The 17,527-nt window shown below is 56.1% G+C and overlaps 1 protein-coding gene across 2 annotated transcripts; it reads right to left on the bottom strand.

Moving 5' to 3' along the window:
* Nucleotides 1–4,534: 4,534 nt before the first annotated feature.
* On the bottom strand, nt 4,535–17,216 carry TULP1 (TUB like protein 1). Of its 2 annotated transcripts, XM_047103147.1 has the most exons (15): nt 17,170–17,216; nt 17,007–17,052; nt 16,484–16,577; nt 16,087–16,242; nt 15,307–15,462; nt 14,512–14,613; nt 14,318–14,437; nt 13,936–14,042; nt 10,704–10,709; nt 10,432–10,602; nt 10,120–10,232; nt 8,714–8,828; nt 8,539–8,637; nt 6,292–6,463; nt 4,535–4,668 (listed from the first exon to the last, which is right to left on the bottom strand). In XM_047103147.1, exons 1-15 carry the CDS (start codon nt 17,214–17,216, stop codon nt 4,535–4,537), a joined length of 1,638 nt encoding a protein of 545 aa, XP_046959103.1. The 2 variants fall into 2 exon arrangements, with proteins under 2 accessions (XP_046959103.1, XP_046959104.1); XM_047103148.1 differs by lacking the exon at nt 16,087–16,242.
* Nucleotides 17,217–17,527: the final 311 nt, after the last annotated feature.

The following is a 17,527-nucleotide window of genomic DNA, read 5'->3' as shown; positions in this document are numbered from 1 at the left end:
ACACGCTGAGCCTGTCGTTCATGGTGGCTCCCATATACACATGGTGTCGGTCACTCACACGAGTGTTACAAAGTCACGGGCAATGTCACATAAGGCTTCCCTCGCATACAAGTGCAGCCTCACATGCAGTCACGCAAGCTGGTTTTAGCCGGTTCTGTCACGCGCACACCCCCCGCACACGCAGTGTCACCCACACAGAATGTCCCACTCAGCCTCTCTCTCACACACGTCCAGCGTCACACGTGGCTGCACTCTCATTTCCCTCTATCACTTCCTGTCCTTTTGGGACTGGCAGGGAGCACAGGAAACAATCAGCACTCTAGGAAACCTCAAGGGCTGAGGCTTTAGGGAGACCCGTGGCCTGACAGGATTCTCTGGCCTCCGGCCTTCTGCGGGACCCTTAGAGGACAGGCAAAGAAGTCCTTTCCCCTCTCGGGTCCTCCTCTGAGGGGCAGCACACCTCCTGCAGACAAGCCTAGGCTGGCACAACCCCAGGAGAGAGGTGAGGCCAGGGCAAGGCCTTGAGGACAGGCCTGAATGTGATCTGCTGACCTCTGACCACAGAAGTTCCCACCATGGCCCCAGGGCTGCCCCACAGGCCCATGGAGACCTGGTTCCTCAAGACCACCCCTCCAACCCCACAGCTTCTACAGCCCCCACGTGGGAAGAAGAGGCTGTGACCTCCTAGCTTCCTCCACAGCTCTTAAGCTGCAGCATTAATAGCCCTCATGGCTCCCTGGCTCCTTGGGGTCTGGCACCCCAGATCCCTTCCCCTGTCCTCACTGTGGGTGGACTCTTCAGCTCCTCATCCCTTCGTAAGTGAGGAGGTAGGGGGTACTGGTAGCTTCTGTTCCCTTCCAGCTTCTGCCCCGAGCCCCTAGTGGGGTCCAGGAATCTGGCTGAGGGGCAGGCCATCCAAGTGACCTCTCAACACAATTCACCCTGGCCAGCCTTGCCAGACCCCAGGGCCACTTCAGAGGACAAGTTTCCTCAGCTCTGCCTGGCTTCCCTGTCCCTTGCTGTCTGCTGCCTGCAACCCTTTCAGCCATACTCCCCTGGTTTTCATACTCCTCAGTCACCCCCTGGTTTGTCCTCACCTTCTTCCTTAGGTCACTGGATCACCCACTCACCTCTCCAGACCTCACCAGGTTCACGTTCCATAATGGAAGGAGAAGGCAGGCCAGCTGACTAGGAGGCTGGGACTCTGGAAGGCGCTCAAAGACAAGGGACCTGAGAAGTCATTTATTCTGAGCAGGGAAACTGAGGGCCCAGATGACACAGGTGGTTAAAAGCCCAGATGGGACCAGATCTCTAGTTCCTTGACCTTCTCTTTGAGATATCCCCTTCTCGTTTTAATATTTCCTCAACTGGCAGAATGCACAGGGTCTACAAACCTGAGGGTGAGGGTGGGAGCACAGACCAGGATGCAGACACACACACACACACACAGCTCTGTCCTGCCAATCATTGACCATCCCACTGAGCCATTCCCCAGTCCAAATACGCTAATTAGCATTAATTATTGTTCCCTCCCTTAGGGGGGTAGGAGAAAGGCTCATGAGGTTGAGAATCCAACTGGTTCTTAACCTCTCTCTGAAGAGGGGGCATCAGGGCCCCTGAAGTCACCCTCACCTGACAGCCTATTCCTAGAAGATACATCTGTCCATCCCCTACCCACAGGGCGAGCAGGGATCCAGAAGACCATAGAAACATGTCCTGAAGTGACACCCTCCTGGTGGCGGGGGGGGGGGGGCAGTTCTTGGAAAAGGAGCTACAAGAATCTGGAAGGGAGGAGAACATAATTCTCCCACATCTCCAACTTTTGGGGTCTTTGGATATTCTCCTTGTCCCAGGCTGTCCCCAACATGCTAACCAAGGAGGTGTCCTTGCCCCCTGCACTGGGGTGGAACATGTATACACAGAACCAGCCACAAGAGATGGGATACACAGAGCCGCCATGGGCACCAGCCCCTAGAGCTGTGTCCAGTCCCTACCCCCATCCCCTGCTTTCCTGGACTACAAGTCCAGGCCTGACCTGGTTCTGCCTCTACCTGGAGAGAGAGAAAGCACAGAGGGAGGTGCCCCCTGAGAAGCCCTCCCTCAAGGCCTCATTCTCTCTTGTCCAGAAAGAATCTCTGAGCCCTGGATCAGGGTCTCTCTCCCAAAAAGGTGACAGAGTGGGGTCTCAATGACACTTTCCCGGGGCCTGGCTAGCTGAAAACCAAACGCAGACAGGCACTCCTGACCTTTCCTCCCCAGGCAGGAGTAAAGGGCATGACAGACAATGGTGGTGGGGAGGGAGGGAGGGGGGAGAACAAACCTCCTTCAAACCCTCTAAAGTCTAAACAAGGCTCTGAGGAAGTGTAGCGAAAATAAGGCCCCAAAACCAGCCCCCTTTGGAGCCAGGCTCTTAGAGCCCTGGTCTGGAACTCCGAACCCCCACCCACTGGGGCAGAACTGGACGGGGACGGAGCTTAGGCCCCTGCCTCTCAGGGGGCACACGCCCAGGGCGCGCAGCTCTGCTCCCAGTCACCCTCCACAATCCAGCGCAGCCACAGGCACCGCGCGCAGGAGCCGGCCTGGACGCCGGGAGGCCGGGCCCGAGGCCTGCGTGGAGCTGGAGCCGGGCGGGCTCGGAGAGAGCGCGAGCCGGGAGTCCAAAGGGCGGCGGGGCCCGGGACTGGGAGTCCTGGGTACGAGCTCCCCAGTGGCAGGGCCCCCGAACCGTGCGCCCCCAAGACCCCTGCCTCGGCACCCCATACTCGGACGGTGGGACAGACGAAGGCACCGGAGACAATCTCCCGGTTCCCCGACCTCCCCCAACCAACTCGTCCGGGTCGCGGGGGGAGGGGGGTAGGGGTGGGAGGGGTGGGCGGGGCTTCCCGGAGAGCTTTTTCCCCCCCTTCCCTCTAAACTTCCCGGCACCCAGATCCGGGGCTCAGGCTCAAGCTGGACAATAGCTCGGGGATCTAGCCCCCCGCGAGTGCCCCCCCAATCCAGAACCAGCCAACCAAACCACCTCTCCCAGTACGGCCTCTTCCCGGCGTCCTCCCGGCTTACCTGGTCCGAGCTCGGGGGGGCGCTCCGGCCGGGCCGCTCCGCCGGGCCCGAAAAAGCTGAGAGGGGGGCCGGGGAAGGGGGGTCTTGGGGAGGGGGCTGGCCGGAATGTGCGGAATGAGCCGGGCCGGAGCGGGAGGCGCCGGGCGCGGAGGAGGGAGCGAGCGGGACGGAAAGTTTGTGTTGAGGAGCCGGGGCGGGGGGTGGGGGCTGCGGGGAAGGAGGGGGCGGGGCGCGCAGGGGGGCGGGCACCGACCGGGAGGGGCGGGGCCGGGCCGCGCGGGGCCGCCCCCAGTCGGCGCTCGGGCTGCCCACCCCATGGCTTCGCGACCTGTAGCTGTTCCCGGCCTTCCCGCGCCTAGGCGCTTCGCTCCCCGCCTGCCAGTGCCACGCTCCCAACTTCTCCCTGCACGCCGGGCCTTACCCCACCTCCCCAGGACCCCACCGCAATTTGGGGCTCGGGGCTGGGCGGGGCCGAGGGCGGAGCTCCCGCCTAGCCGGCTGGACTCCCGTCGGGGTGCCGCGTCACGAGGAGCCCCGGGGGGCCGAAGCGCACGGGCCTCAGGGCTCCCTACCCGCACCCCCCCCCCAACCCACGAGTCCGGAGCTGCCGAGGCGGAGCGCCCTCTCCGGCCCGAGAGCCCGCCCCCAATTCCCGGGGCCCCAGACCCCGCCCCGCCCTGGCGACTGCGCCCTCCATGCCCGGACCCGGTTTGTCTGGTTCTCCCCGAGAGGCTTGTTTCTCGAATTTCTCCCTTTCCCCCTCTTCCCGGACCTCCGGGGCCCTCCCTCTCGGCCCGGGGCCCCCGCGGGGGGCGTCTCGACACTACGAGCCCGCCGAGTTTCGGTAGGACCGGCGCTGGGCGCGGGGGAGGGGACGCGGGAGTGCCCCGGGCCTGGGCGGGAGCGGGGTGGGGGCGTGGGGAGGGAGGCCTCCAGCCCGCCCTCCGGACCTCTCCCGCGCTCCGGACCCCTCCCGCCGCCCAATTCTCGGCACGCGCTGAAGAACCACTGCTCGCTGGGCCTGGGACGCGGCTTTATTGGGGACGTGGGTACCCGGTCTTCGTCCCCCATCACCTACCCCCTCCTCGGAACCCGCCCCACTCCGCGGAGCCCTAGTACGATCCCGGAGGGGGTTAAAACAACACTGACTACTGCTCCTGGACAGGAAGTGACTGGGGCGCGGGGCGGGGAAGGGGGGCGGCTGGTGAAGCGGCGCAGGCTAGCTCCGCGACCAGATGTGTGGCTCCCAACTCCAGATGTTCTTCATCTCTGTCGGACCGCCGTCTGAGCTCCTCCCCTGCCTCGGCCTGTGCCAGGCTGGAGAGTGGATGGAGGTCACTCAGAGACAGTGAGGGTCAGCCCCCGACAAGAGAGGAGTCTTCAGTGGGGGCTTTGGTGAATAGACACTGCAACCCTCCACTGAATCCTTTCCCCCACCCTTGGAGGGCGCTGGGGGCGCTGGGGGCTGCTGGGGTCATTCGCAGGCCAGCTTCCCATCGAAACTGGAGAGGGCGATGGCGAAGGCCTGCAGGGCGCACAGCGGGTACCGGTAGTCTAGGGTGAAGGCGTCCTCGGCCACGCGGCCGAACTGCAGTACAATGTAGTCGGCTGTGGACACAGACAGGGGTGGGGTGGCCCACGACCTCCTGGGTTCCCATTCCTGGCAGACAGCCCCCTCAACACTGGGAACAGTTCCCCTCCCTTGTATTGGAACACTAATCCTCAGCCACCCTCTCAAGTATTCACCCCTCCACCCATCCACCCCTTCTTATCTGGCCCAACCAGTCCCACCTGCCGGTTTACCAGACTTCTGACTGACTGTAAGCCCCTGAGGGCAGGGACCCTGCCTTATCTTCTGCCACCTAGGGCTATGTGTATGACAGGCACTTAAATATAGGAACCTGTCACACTTCCCCAAGCCTAGAATCCTTTTCTTTCCATTGTCTCTGGCCTCATTCCTTCTTCCCATCCCCAGACACCAAGTCCCATCTTAGACTGCCAGGCTCTATCTCTTAACTAGCCCCCTGAATCCTTCCTTATCCAGTGGCTCCACTCAACCCCATCCCGTATCTGGTCCAGGTTCCCAACCCTAGTCCCAACACCTCCCCCAGCATCCATAGAGACAGGAAGTTGCTAAAAATACCCCTGATCTCTGCAGACCAGGCTCCACCAGAAATGTGATCTGGAGAGCAGTTTTCCAAGGCCTTGGGACAGGTGACACTGGGGAACCATCCCTAGGATGGAGTGGGGGATGGAGAAGTTGCTCAATGGTAGCCAATCCTGGGAACCTTGGTGTCCCTTGGGAGAATATCTTTCCATCCCCAAATTTCCTTAACCCTAGTGGGAACTTCTCCCCCAGGCTTGTAACAGGGACATTTGTACTTAATTGTGTTTTCTGGGCATATCTTTTTTTCCCTAATTCCTCGAGGCCAGGCCTTTGACCTTACTTGAGAGAGGACAATAGAGTAGGCATTCAGAAATGCTTGATTAATATTCCCTACCCCTACAAGGCAGCCATCCTGAAGGGGTTAGGAGCAGGGGCTCTGGAGCTAGACCACCTTCGTTCTCAAGCCAGCTCTACCTCTTAATTGCTTTATGACCTTGGGGAAGTTACTTAGCCTCTCTGTGCCTCAGTTTTCTCATCTGCCAAATAGCGACAAAAATACCTTCCTCACAGGGTTATTGAAAAGATTTAATGATTCAGTATCTGTAAAGTCCAGAGAACAGTGCCTAGCACATGGAAAGCACTGTGCAAGTGTTTTTGAAATAAATTTCGATGGCCAGTGGAACCTCCTGGAGTTGCTGCCTTTGGGGAAGGCGCTGCCCTCTCTGAGCCTCAGCACCATCTTTGACCACATAGACGTTGCGCTATCAGTGGTTTTCAAACTCCAGCAGATTAATTCTCCCTTCAACACAGTTTTTCTTACCCAGGGTATCCCAGTATCTACCCCAGGCTCTGGTCAATGCTAGAAAGAAGGCCTGGAACAATGAGCCCCAAGACACCTGCTTGGAATATCTGAGGCTCCTGGGAGCATGGTGTCAATGCCCCTGCAGGAGGGAGTAACCTTCCTGGTTGTTCTGGCTCCAGCAATAAAGGACAGCTGGGGGGGGTGGGTGGGTGCAGCGAGAGAGTGAGAGCACGCAAGCGTGCACACAAGAGGGATGGTGGGGAAAGGGCCTCAGTGAGGGTTGGGATTCTGGAGGTGGTGGCTCGGGCCCTCCGACACTCACGGTCATCGGCGTGAACAATCTGGAAGTTCTTGACGGAGGCTTGTGTGACTCGGCCTTGGAAGTTGAGGGTGTAGGAGCCGCTGTCTTCATTCCAGACGGGGGGCTTGTTGTGCAGCTCGATGAGGCTCTCCAGTGTCTTGTTTTGCCAGCGCACCAGCAACCCATCGCTGGTCTGGGGTGCCAGGGGGAGAATTAGGAAGAGGGCGGTTAGAGGGGGCCGAGGTATCTCGGGACCGAGGGGAAGGGGCCTAGGAACCTGAGCACGCCTTTGCGTGTCTGTGTTAGCGTGCAGCCTGGATATCAACATCCGTTCAGGGGATCCTTGAGAGCACCTTTGGTCTCTGTGGTGTCCTTGTGGGCATGGGCTACATCTGTGAGAACGGGGTTTTGCTGTGGGATGCCAAAGCGGAGGGTTGGAAAGTGGAAAGTAGCATTGGGCACACAGAAGGTGCTCTGGGCTGTGGATACCCAAGGGGTCTTAGGAATGGCCACATGCTGGTACCTGATTACAAGGATGAACCAGACATTCTGGGACCCCCAAGGAGCTCACAGTTGCGCTTGCGGAGACAGGTAAACAGTTAAGATGTCCTGGAAGAGAGTTTCTTGAAGGAAGGAATGGTGTCTATATGATAGTGCTCTTGAAATATTTCTTTCCCGAGTTTCCTGAGTCACATTCACGGCTTAGAGTGAGTCCCCTCAAGATCATGTTCTCCCCGAAGCCTTCCTGACCCCATGTCTGATTTAGATGTCTTAGCTGTGAGTCTCCGTGACACCTTGCTTTTATGGTTTCTCCCACTGTACTCTAATGGACAACATTAGATACTCTAAGGGCGGGTATAATAGTTTAATGTCCCTGTGCCTCAGTTTCCCTCACAACAGAGTATTGTGAGGATTAAATAAGTTAATAGTGCATGGAATGTTATTCAGATCAGTTCCTGGCACAGAGTAAATGCTCAGTAAATATCATGGTTCTGATGGTAACTGTTGTGTTGATTTTGGATCCTCGGTGCCTGGCTTTAATGAATGATCATAGAATGAATGAATTGTGAAACGGAAAAGAGTTACCTAAAGCAGCACAGGGTGGTTCTTACGAAGCCCAAACATGCTCAGGACGCACTGCCTCTGGAGCATTTGTGTGTTTGCTCCAGGCATGGAAGGAGTAACTGTGCGACCCTACATGCCTCGTGCCCCGTGGAAAGTCAATACGGTGTGACTTTCCAGCAGGGAAGGATGGATGATCAGCTGGTGGCTGTGATTTTTCATTGTAAATGAGTAAAGTGACTTGACTAAGAGCATGGAGCATGCCAGTCCGTCTGTCTGTGAAACCTTGGGCTCACTGACTTGCAGTGCTAAGGCAGCAGAGCAAGGGACTGACACCTAAGGAGGCCACCTCCCCCCAGGACATCTCTCCATCTTACCCTCTCCCTCACACACACACACACACACACACACACAAACAAGCAACCTTTGCTTTTTAAAATAAAAGTCAAATCATGTCACTCCTGAGAACCCTGCTGTGGCTTCCTGTTTCTCCCAGGGGTAGAAACCAGTTGTACAGGTCCAATCTACCCCTCACTCTCACCTCTCACCTCAAACCCACCAGGCACCACTCTGCCTCAGGGCCTTTGCACTGGCTCTTCCCACTGCCTGGATGCTCTTTCCCCAGATATCCACAGGCTTGCTCCCTCACCTCCTTCAGGTCTTTGCTTAAATGTCACCTTCTCAGTGAGGCCTACTCTGACCACCATATTTAATATGGAACACGCACGCACATCTGTCTTCTCCTGTTTGATGTTTTCTTTTTTTTCCCATACCACTTATCGCCTTCTAACGTACTATACAATTTTTTTGCTTATCACAATTATTGTCTACTGTCCGTCTCCTCCACTAGAATGCCAGCTTCATGAGGTCAGATCTTTGTTTTATTCACTGACATCTTCCAGTTTCCTAGAATAATCCTCAGCACTCAATATACATGTGTTGAATGAATATATGAATGGATGGTCTGGGGTAAACTGGAAAAAAAGTCCTCATTGCATTTGTTTCTGTGAATTCAATGACGAAACCCCTGAATTCATTCCACAAGTTTCCAGAATGAATTTGTGACACAGGGTGATGAGTGTGCTCCGGAAGTTGGGTGTGGGCAAGCTGAGCCCCCACCCCCCCAGCTCCCCAGGAGTGGGTCATGGGTGGGTCACATGGGAGTAGGACCCTCAGGGAGAGGTGTCAGGGAGGTGCTGGGCTCACATTTCGCGGCCGGATGGGGACCCTCTCGTTCTCCGTATTCATGCCTGGGATGATGACCGTCATGCGCCGGGGACCTCGGAAGCCCAACACGTTGGTTTCCTGGGAGGGACACACCTGTCAGGTCGGCCCCTGCAAAGGGGAGGGTGCTGCCAGGGGGCCCAGGCCGAGTTCTCACATAGATCACAGCTGCCAGCTCCTGCCGAAGGCGCCCCACATCAGTGCTGCCTCCTCCGCGGTGCGGGTTCTGCCCGTTGTCAAAGACAGTGAAGCGGTTGCCCAGGAGATTGGACCTGCAAGCAGGGTGGAGGGGGCAGGGCTGAGGGGATTCTGTACCCCTCCTCCAAGACCCTTCCTCCCAGCCAGGCAATTCGGAGAGCTTCCTGTGTCAAGGCTATGGGTGTCGTAGGACAGAGCAATTCATGTCCTCTGCCCCACGCTTCCCTCATGAGATCTTCTTTAAAGCTGGATCTGGAAGGACACTGGGCAGCCTTCAGATCTCAAATCCATCTCTTACTGTGTGACCCTAGGCAAGCTAAACTCTCTGAGCCTCAACTTCCCCCTCTGTAAAATGGGCATAATAACAGTATTTTCCTCATTTGGCCAATAAAAGGATTAAATGGATTAATATTTGGAAATTAGAACTATGCCTGACACATAGGTAGACTGTATGTGTTTATTAACACATAAATAAAAGAAATAAGGCCTGACTCAGGGATTCACCTTCCCCTTACCTCTCAGATTTGCAGTGCGGATTAGAGGAGATATATGGGGAGACACAGCACAGGGTAGGTGCCAGATATTTGTTTGTTCATTGACTTAGTAAATGTTTATTGGGTAGCTACTATGTGCCAGGTGCTAGGAATTCAACCATGAACAAGACAGGCATGGACATTGCCCTCATGGACCTTATGACCTATTCCAAGTGAGGTACAGGGTCGAGCATGGGCATCACCTGGGTGCTTATTAGAAATGAAGAGGGGCACCTGGGTGGCTCAGTCGGTTGAGCATCCAACTCTTGATCTCAGGGTTCTTGCAACTGAGCCTCACATTGGGCTCTGCTGACAGCGCAGATGCTGCTTGAGATGCTCTCTGTCCCCCCCCCACTTGCCCTCTCTTTCTCTCACAAAATAAATAAATAAACGTAAAAAAAAAAAGTGAAGAATCTACATTTAAAAAAAAAAAAGTGGTGCCTAGGTGGCTCAGTCGGTTGAATGTCCGACTTCGCCTCAGGTCATGATCTCGCGGTTCGTGGGTTCGAGCCCTGCGTCAGGCTCCATGCTGACAGCTCGGAGCCTGGAGCTTGCTTCCGATTCTGTCTCCCTCTCTCTCTGCCCCAACCCACTCACATTCTGTCTCTGTCTCTCTCAAAAAGAAAAAGAAAAGTGAAGAATCTTGCCCCAAACCCAGACCCACTGAGCCATTTTAACAACACTTCCAAGTGATCTGTACACATTTAAAGTGTGGGAACCCCTGGGTCAGGGGACGTTTCCAGAGGGTCCAGTGTGGTGGACACTGCCGGGCACAGGGAGACGAAAGTGACCCGCCATGGCGTTCTTGCGGTCCTGGGCCTCCCAGCCCTACCTCAGCTTCCCAATGAAATTCTCCCCTCCTCGAGACAGATTGGTAGGGTCGCTGGAGATGAGGTAATTGGCCGTCTTGCTACGTTTCCGCTTCCTGCCAGCCAAGAGGAACACCTGGGGACAGGGGGAGACAGGTGACAGAGGATGGGAGGCGAAGATGGATGAAGGAAAGAGAAGGGTGGGGGGAGAGAGAAGGCCTATTTGTCCTGTATCCACCACTCTCCCCCCCTCCCCCAATTTGGCTCTAGCTCCACCCTCAGCCTGGGTCCTGCCCCCTGCCCTCTCTCTCCCCTGCCGCCTCTCCCCTACCCACCTTCTTCTCTGTGTCCAGGTGCAGGAAGTAGGAGGGATACAGGCCCCGATCCATGCCCTTCTTGTCCCGGGTCAGCTTGCAGCGAACTGTCCGGCCCTGAGGGGCAGGCCGAAGCACAAACTCCCGGGGTTCATCCACTTCCACGGGTGGAGATGGGGCTCTCTCCTCCTTCTGGGTGGGGGCACAGCATGTATCAGCCTACAGCACTAGCTCCTCTGCCCTCAGCAGGTCCCCGGAGCTGGGACACAGGCAGGGTGGGCCGGACAACTCACCGCTTTCTGTGTGGGAAGAGAACAGACGGGCCAGCTACAGTGGGCTGGGCCCCTCACACTTCCCCAGCGGCTCACCAGCCCACGTTAGGAGGCTCTGGGGAGCTCGGCGCTTTCTTTTTTGCTTAGCTTGTGGTTAAGAGCCTGGGCTCTGGAACCAGACAGCTTGGATTCAAATCCTGATTCCACCACTAACTCTTTACCCAGTTTCCTTTTTAATTTGTTTTTAATGTTTATTTTTGAGAGAGAGAGAGAGTGTGAGCAGGCGAGGGGCAGAGAGAGGGAAACAGAATCTGAAGCAGGCTCCAGGCTCTGAGCCGTCAGCACGGAGCCTGATGCGGGGCTTGAACTCATGAACTGCGAGATCATGACCTGAGCCAAAGTTGGACGCTTAACCAACTGAGCCGCTCAGGCGCCCCAACTCTTTACCCAGTTTAACTGTGACTCGGTGTTTCCATCTGAGAAATGCATAAGTTGGGGCTGGACACCCGGGACAGACCTTACTTAATTGATACATTAAACAAACACTCCTATAAAGCCTACCAATGTGCCAGGCATAGTTCTAAGGATCTTCCAAATGTTACATGGTTTAATTCCCTTCTCAGTAACTACTGAAGTAGTTGTCCAATTTTACTGATGAAGGAGCTGAGGCTCAAAGAGGCTAAGCAACTTGCCCAAGTTCATGTAGCTAGTAAGAAGTGTAACTAGGCTTTAAATGCTGTGCAGCCTCCTGTGAGAGCCAGGGCCTTAGAAAGACCTTCCTTCAGTGGACACGATGTCAAGGGGTGAACTGAGGTGACGCCGAAGGTATGAATTGCTGTGTTCTAAGCACATAGTGTTACCGTAGTATTAGCTACTGGTATTATTATACTGTGTAGTAAATATTCAGTGAATGTGGTAGCCAGCCTTCAAGACGAGCCCCAGTGGTCCTTGCCTCCTGGTATTTACACCCTTGTGTAGTCCCCTTCCACACTGTATCAGGGTCGGTGTTTCTGACCAATGGAATATAGCAGAAGTGATGGGTCACTTCTAAGTGATTAGTCTAAGGCTAGGTCATGAAAGATATCGTGCCTTCTCCTTGCTGTCTCTCTTGGGCCACTCTTTTTTTTTTAAATTTTTTTTTCTTTTAACGTTTATTTATTTTTGAGACAGGGAGAGACAGAGCATGAACAGGGGAAGGGCAGAGAGAGGGAGACACAGAATCTGAAGCAGGCTCCAGGCTCTGAGCTGTCAGCACAGAGCCCGACTCGGGGCTCGAACTCACAGACCGCGAGATCATGGCCTGAGCCGAAGTCGGCCGCTTAACCGGCTGAGCCACCCAGGTGCCCCTCTTGGGCCACTCTTGAGCCCTGAGAGAAGTTGGCTGCCATTGTCATGAGAACAGTCAGGCAGCCCTATGGAGAGGGCCCCAGCCAACAATCATGACAGTGAACCATTCTAGAAGTGGATTCTTTATTTCCAGTCAAGCTTTCAGAGTGACTGCAGACCCAGCTGACATCTTGACTGCAATCTCATGAGACCCCCGAGCCAGAAGTACGTGCCTCGCTAAGCCACTCCTACATTCCTGACTTACAGGAATGAAGAAAATAAATGTTTGTTGTTTTGAGGCACTAAGTTTTGGGGTGGTTTGCTACACAGCAATACAGAGGTAAGACAATGAATGAATAAATAAGCTTATTTTGCTCAGGGAAAAACTCCTCAGAGCAGTTTGGTTGCATTACACCGTAGGGTGGCCTGGCCTGGCGACCCCGCAGCTGCCCTTCTGCTTCTCACAAACCTGGTGCCGTCTGCCCTCATGTGCTATCCCTCACAAGAGGCGGGGACAAGGGACTGCCAGCCCCGGGTGTGTGCGCTACGTGAGAGTCACTGGGAATCCCCGATACGCTGTGGTTGGCTGTTTTTGCTGAGGGCAGGTTGGGACTGTGTGTGAGGTGAGGCTGGTGGCAGCGAGCAGGCCCTTAGCCTGCGGACCCTTGAACATCTTCTCCACTCCGGGCTGCTCCAGAAGAAACTTTGGAAACACAAGACTATGTTTGGAATGTGATGTGGAGAAAGCCAGAGCTTATTCAAACATTTCCACAGCTGTCAATTTCTAGAGCCTACTGTACTGAAGGCTGTGCCGCGGTTATATTCCCCGTGGGAGATAATAAACTGGCCTTGCAGTCTATATATCGGTACCTGGTGATGTGGGTCCCCCAAGACCCGACCACTCTTGAACAGGCTCAAAAGCCCACATGGCCAAGCCCCCAGCCCTGCCCTCATGGTGATCTCTCTGCTTGTGGAAACCAATTTCTCAAAGACTTTCATCGCTTTCTTTCTCCAACTGGCCCTCTCTCTCCTGCTTGGTCCCGCCTGTGCATGTCAGTACCTGAGTCCTATTTGTGAGGAAGAGGAATATTCAAACTGTTAACAACCTGTTCTGCTCATGGAGAATGCCCGCTCAGAATGGATGCTGGTGGGCCTGGGGGAGGGCGCAGGAGGCCCCTGTCAGCCACTGTTAACCCTTCAGTTGCTGGAAGGGTGGGTGGTCCGGGGTGGGGTAGCAGAAAGCACTTGGAGAACTTAGAGCAGTAGCATGCAAATATTCTTACAACTCCTACAGCCAGCCAGTGCGCCCACGGGTGAGTACACGTGTCCCTGTCTGCCTGTGAGTTCTACCTCCCAGATACAGAAAATGAGTGTCTCAGGGAACCTGGGGGGCTCAGTTGGTTGTGTCCAACTTCAGTTTGGGTCACGATCTCACGGTTTGTGAGTTCAAGCCCTGCATCAGGCTCTGTGCTGACAGTTTGGAGCCTGGAACCTGCCTCAGATTCTGTGTTTTCCTCTCTCTCTGCCCCTCCCCTGCTCGTGCTCTCTCTCTCTCTCAAAAATAAAATAAAACATTTAAAAAAATTAAAAAGAAAAAGAAAACGGGGTCTCTTCATATTGGGGCCGTGTGAGCCTCTCTGACCATGTCTGATGTTAGGCTGCGGAGGGGAGGGCTTAGAGCCCAGATAACATCAGGCCCCCGGGGCACCAATCCCAGCATGGTGACCCCACAACAGCCTTTTCTTTTCTCACAAGTCTGGTGCCCTTTGTCCTCCTAGCCTGTCATCAGAGAGGGAGTCATGATTCTAACCCCAAGTGACTTCATGGCCCCAGCCCCCCAGCAAGGTTCCACACTCCAGTCCCCCAAACCCAGGCCCCTGCCACTGCTCCCTGAGGACATCAGTCCCCTTCCCCTCTGGGCCCCAACCTTTTTGCCTTTTCCTTTCGCTTTGCCCTTCTGATTGCTGTTCTTTGTCACTTCTTCCTCCTCTTCCTCTTCCTCCTTCCTCTCCTCTTCTGAGCCTTTGGGAGTGCCTGGGCGTGGAACGAGCCTGTTAACCCCTTACCTTGCAGAGCACTTCATGGTTTGCAAAGTACATCTAACACCCATGTCTCACAAGGACCCTCCCCACAACCACAAGAGAATCATCCCACATTACTATTATAGGGGCCTCAGAAAGGCTACAATACCTGCCTTAATAGTCACAGCTATTAACGTGGGCAGGTCAAGATGCCTCCCAAGTCTTCTGACTCCAGGACCCCCAGGACTGTCTCTAGATGTCCTGATACCGGAGGCCACTGCCACCCACCTTTCTTCTTCCGAGCTTTCTCAGCGGGGCCATCTTCTCCCACCAGAAACATGGCTGCTGGGCTCTTCTTTGTCACTCTAGTCGGGCTCATTGAGGTGTCCTTGTCAGCCTCCCCAGACCCTGTGTGTGTAGATGTGAAGGAGTCACCCTCCACCACACCCGGAGTCCCCTGTTCCTCCAGAGGCTAGTCTCACCTTTCTTCTTTGTCTTTCTCATCTTGGTCCCCTCCCCCGCTGGTACCTCCTTCTTCTTCATTCGAAGAGGTTTGGATGGGGGGACAGGGCTTCCCAGGTCCCCTGGAAATGGAGGTAGGGGTTAGACAAAGAAGAGCCTGTTGGGGCTGAAGGGCACCTTCCAACCCACTCATCATGGCCTGACAAGGGCCCAGAGTCTGTCTTCTGCTCATCAAGTTTTAATCCTGAGTCCATAAAGGGCTGGACAAACACAAGGAGCTTATTGGTGTTACAGAATACATGAATGAATGAATGAATGAATGAAACCCAGCTCCCATGCCATCCCCAGAAAACCCCCTCTGGCAGGTGATACAGAGAGCACTCTCTCCCTCTCCCACAGGGGCCCAAGGTGCCAGCTACCTGTCCACCTTTAAACCAGACTGGGGTACCTGTAGGGTGAGGTGCCCAGGCCAGAGAGCCATCACAGCATTTATGCATTGACTGATTTTTACAGTAATCACTTTGATGCTTTTATGGAAATTATAACAATAATTCAGATTGAGTTTTTTAAAAAGCTGAAAAATCACAACGAAAACTAAAATCCTCTGCCCTCCCTGGCTCACAGAGCCCCCAGGCAGGCTATGCACTTAAGGACCATCAGGGGGACGACACCACCAGGGAGAGAAACTCTCGTGTCCAGGCACTGGGTAACTTCTTGATGTGTGAACTCTGGCGTATCGACGAGGCCCCCAAGCCGCTGAAGGACAGGGCTAGTTTTACACGTCTGTGTGCTCCCTTCTTACCCTCAACACTCACCCTTCTGACCCTGGGCCTTGGCCCTCCTCTCCTTGATGCCTGTGGAAGTCTTCTCTTTAGGAGGCTTCTTGGGAGGCAGAGGGGTTTTCTCTTTCTTTTCCTCCTCCTCCTCTTCCTCTTCCTCTTCATGGTCTTCCTCTTCTTCCTCCTCATCCTCTGTAGGCAGAAACTCCTCATAATGGGGGCTGGGATGTGTCCCATTAGCTGGGGGCTCAGTCCCCTCCAGATTGCTGGGAAATGAGAGCCAGAGGCGGGAGGCTCTCCTGGAACAGGAGGGAGTGACCTCAGGCTGCTTGGGGGAGTGAGCTGGAGTTGGGGGGAATGCTAGGGGCTAGGCAATCCTGTTCTGGGGGGATGCCCTTGTCTGTAGCACCTTCCCCTCTCTCTCTCTGGGACTCTCACCTCCTCACACGTTCCTGCCTGTCTTCCAGTTTGGCCCTTCTCTGCCCCCAGTGACCGCACCTGGGCTGTTTCTCACGGTTTCTCCTACTTCGCTGCTCCCTGTCCTTGTCTGTTTCTGACCTCCAGCCAGACGCATCTGGGCTACCTCTGGCCCCTAGCTGTAGTTGAAGACAAAACTCTCAACCCCTCCGTGCCTCAGTTTCCCCATCCGGAAATAAAGGGTTTTCTTTGTTTTGTTTTGTTTTCTGGCTCAAAGAGAAGGCCAGAGAAGGGGAGGCGGTTTCCCCGAGTTTTCCGCCTCTCTGTCGCTGTTCTTGTCCAGCCACTTGGCTCCTTCTCTCCAGCGCCCCCCTCCCAACCTTCCCGCCGGCCTCTCACCTTCTACTGCGTCCCGGGCTCGCGCTACCAGGAAGGTTTCCCGCGGGTCGCGTTTGGCCTCGGGGTCTCTGAGGAACTTGGTGTAGACCGTCTGCGGCGTCCGGGCCTCGGGCGGCTGCGGGGCGGGCTCCTCCCGCGGCTTCCCCCTCCGCCCGGCTGAGCCGAGAGGCCGGGGTCAGGCAGGGCCAGACCCCCTCCTCCGACGGCGCCGGAGCCCTGGCCGCTGCCCCCTCCAGCTCCTCGCGGTGGGGATCTCCCCCGGCTTTCATTCATCGCCCGCCCGGCCCCCACCCCTCCATTTCCCTTCCTCTGCACCCCCTCGAGGCTCCAGGACCGGCCGCAGCCTTCCCGCGTCCCTCACCCTTGGGGGCACCCCCGGGCTCGGCCCCCCGCCCGCCTCCAGGTTTCCTCCGGGGCTTGGATCCCTCGGGGCAGGGGGACTCGGGGGCTTCCGTCCTTTTCTTCCTCAACTTCTGCCCCTTGGCGGGTCGCTGCTGAGTGGGGGTCAGGAGGAGGGAGAGGAAAGAAAGGGGGGGGGGCTCTGAGGGCTGACCATGACCCTCTAATCTCTTGAGCCGCCAGAAATAACCGCGGATTATCGGGAGGGGAACAGCAGCCTCCTTCTTGGGGTGGAGAACCATGACCCCTCCCGTGCACCATGGCCACCCCCAAAGGCCCCAAGGCCCAATTCCTCCCCTGGACATCCCATGCCCCCAAACATCCCTTTCCTCGAAGACACACACACACACACACACACACACACACACACACACCCTAAAGGAAAGCAACCTCCAGACGCTGCCGAAGGGGAATGCGTCTCACTCCCAGATCCGCTACCCTGAGGAGGTTTACAGACAGTTGAGGCGGGGGTGGGGGGTGGGGGCCTCGCCCTGCCTCCTTTCCAAGCAGGGGCGACATACCTGCTTGGGGCGCTGCTGGATATCCGAGCCTTCCTCCTCATGTCCGCTGAGGGTAGCAAAGGAATCAGACTGTCTTCCTCCCCTTTTCCTGCCCTTCCCCAGCCCCTCCACCTGGGCCCCCCAGGGTTCAGGTAGGTTGAGGTGGGGGGGGGCACTTCCGGACCTGTCCGAGGCCCACACCTCTCGGAGGGTGTCGTCCTGCAGCGGCATGGTGCATTCGCCTATCCACACCCCCTTCTCTGGCCACCGTGCAGCTCTAGGAGCCTCCCAGTGCCCCCCGCCCCTCCCCGGCTAATCCAGGCTCAACTTCACCCCACCTCCCGCTGGCTCAAGGGGGTGGCAGCACTGTGGGAGGTGCTCCTGCCCACCAACCCCTCCACCACCAATCCCAGCCCACTGAGGGAAGAGGCCGAACTCCCAAGTCCTTCTCAGACCACCCTGCAGCCTGGAAGATGCCATCACTGTGCCAGCACCACCCTCCCCTCACCCAGCTTTGGGTTAGAGGCGCTGATTTGTAATTC

This window comes from Lynx rufus, unplaced genomic scaffold (genome assembly GCF_022079265.1).
Source record: "Lynx rufus isolate CCGP_SWC_20201006 ecotype Redwood Valley unplaced genomic scaffold, mLynRuf1.p SCAF_6, whole genome shotgun sequence".
Lineage (NCBI taxonomy): Eukaryota > Metazoa > Chordata > Mammalia > Carnivora > Felidae > Lynx > Lynx rufus.
This window is presented reverse-complemented; position numbering and strand designations above follow the sequence as displayed.

What these genes read in the sequence shown, in the direction of transcription:
- TULP1 (XM_047103147.1), bottom strand. Translation starts at nt 17,216, where the DNA reads ATGCCGCTGCAGGACGACACCCTCCGAGAGGTGTGGGCCTCGGACAG. An exon ending in AGCCCGGGACGCAGTAGAAG is followed by an intron (nt 15,463 to 16,086) that starts GTGAGAGGCCGG and finishes TTCTGCCTACAG; the next exon opens with AGGATGAGGAGGAAGAAGAG. An exon ending in GAAAGCTCGGAAGAAGAAAG is followed by an intron (nt 14,043 to 14,317) that starts GTGGGTGGCAGT and finishes TTCCACGCCCAG; the next exon opens with GCACTCCCAAAGGCTCAGAA.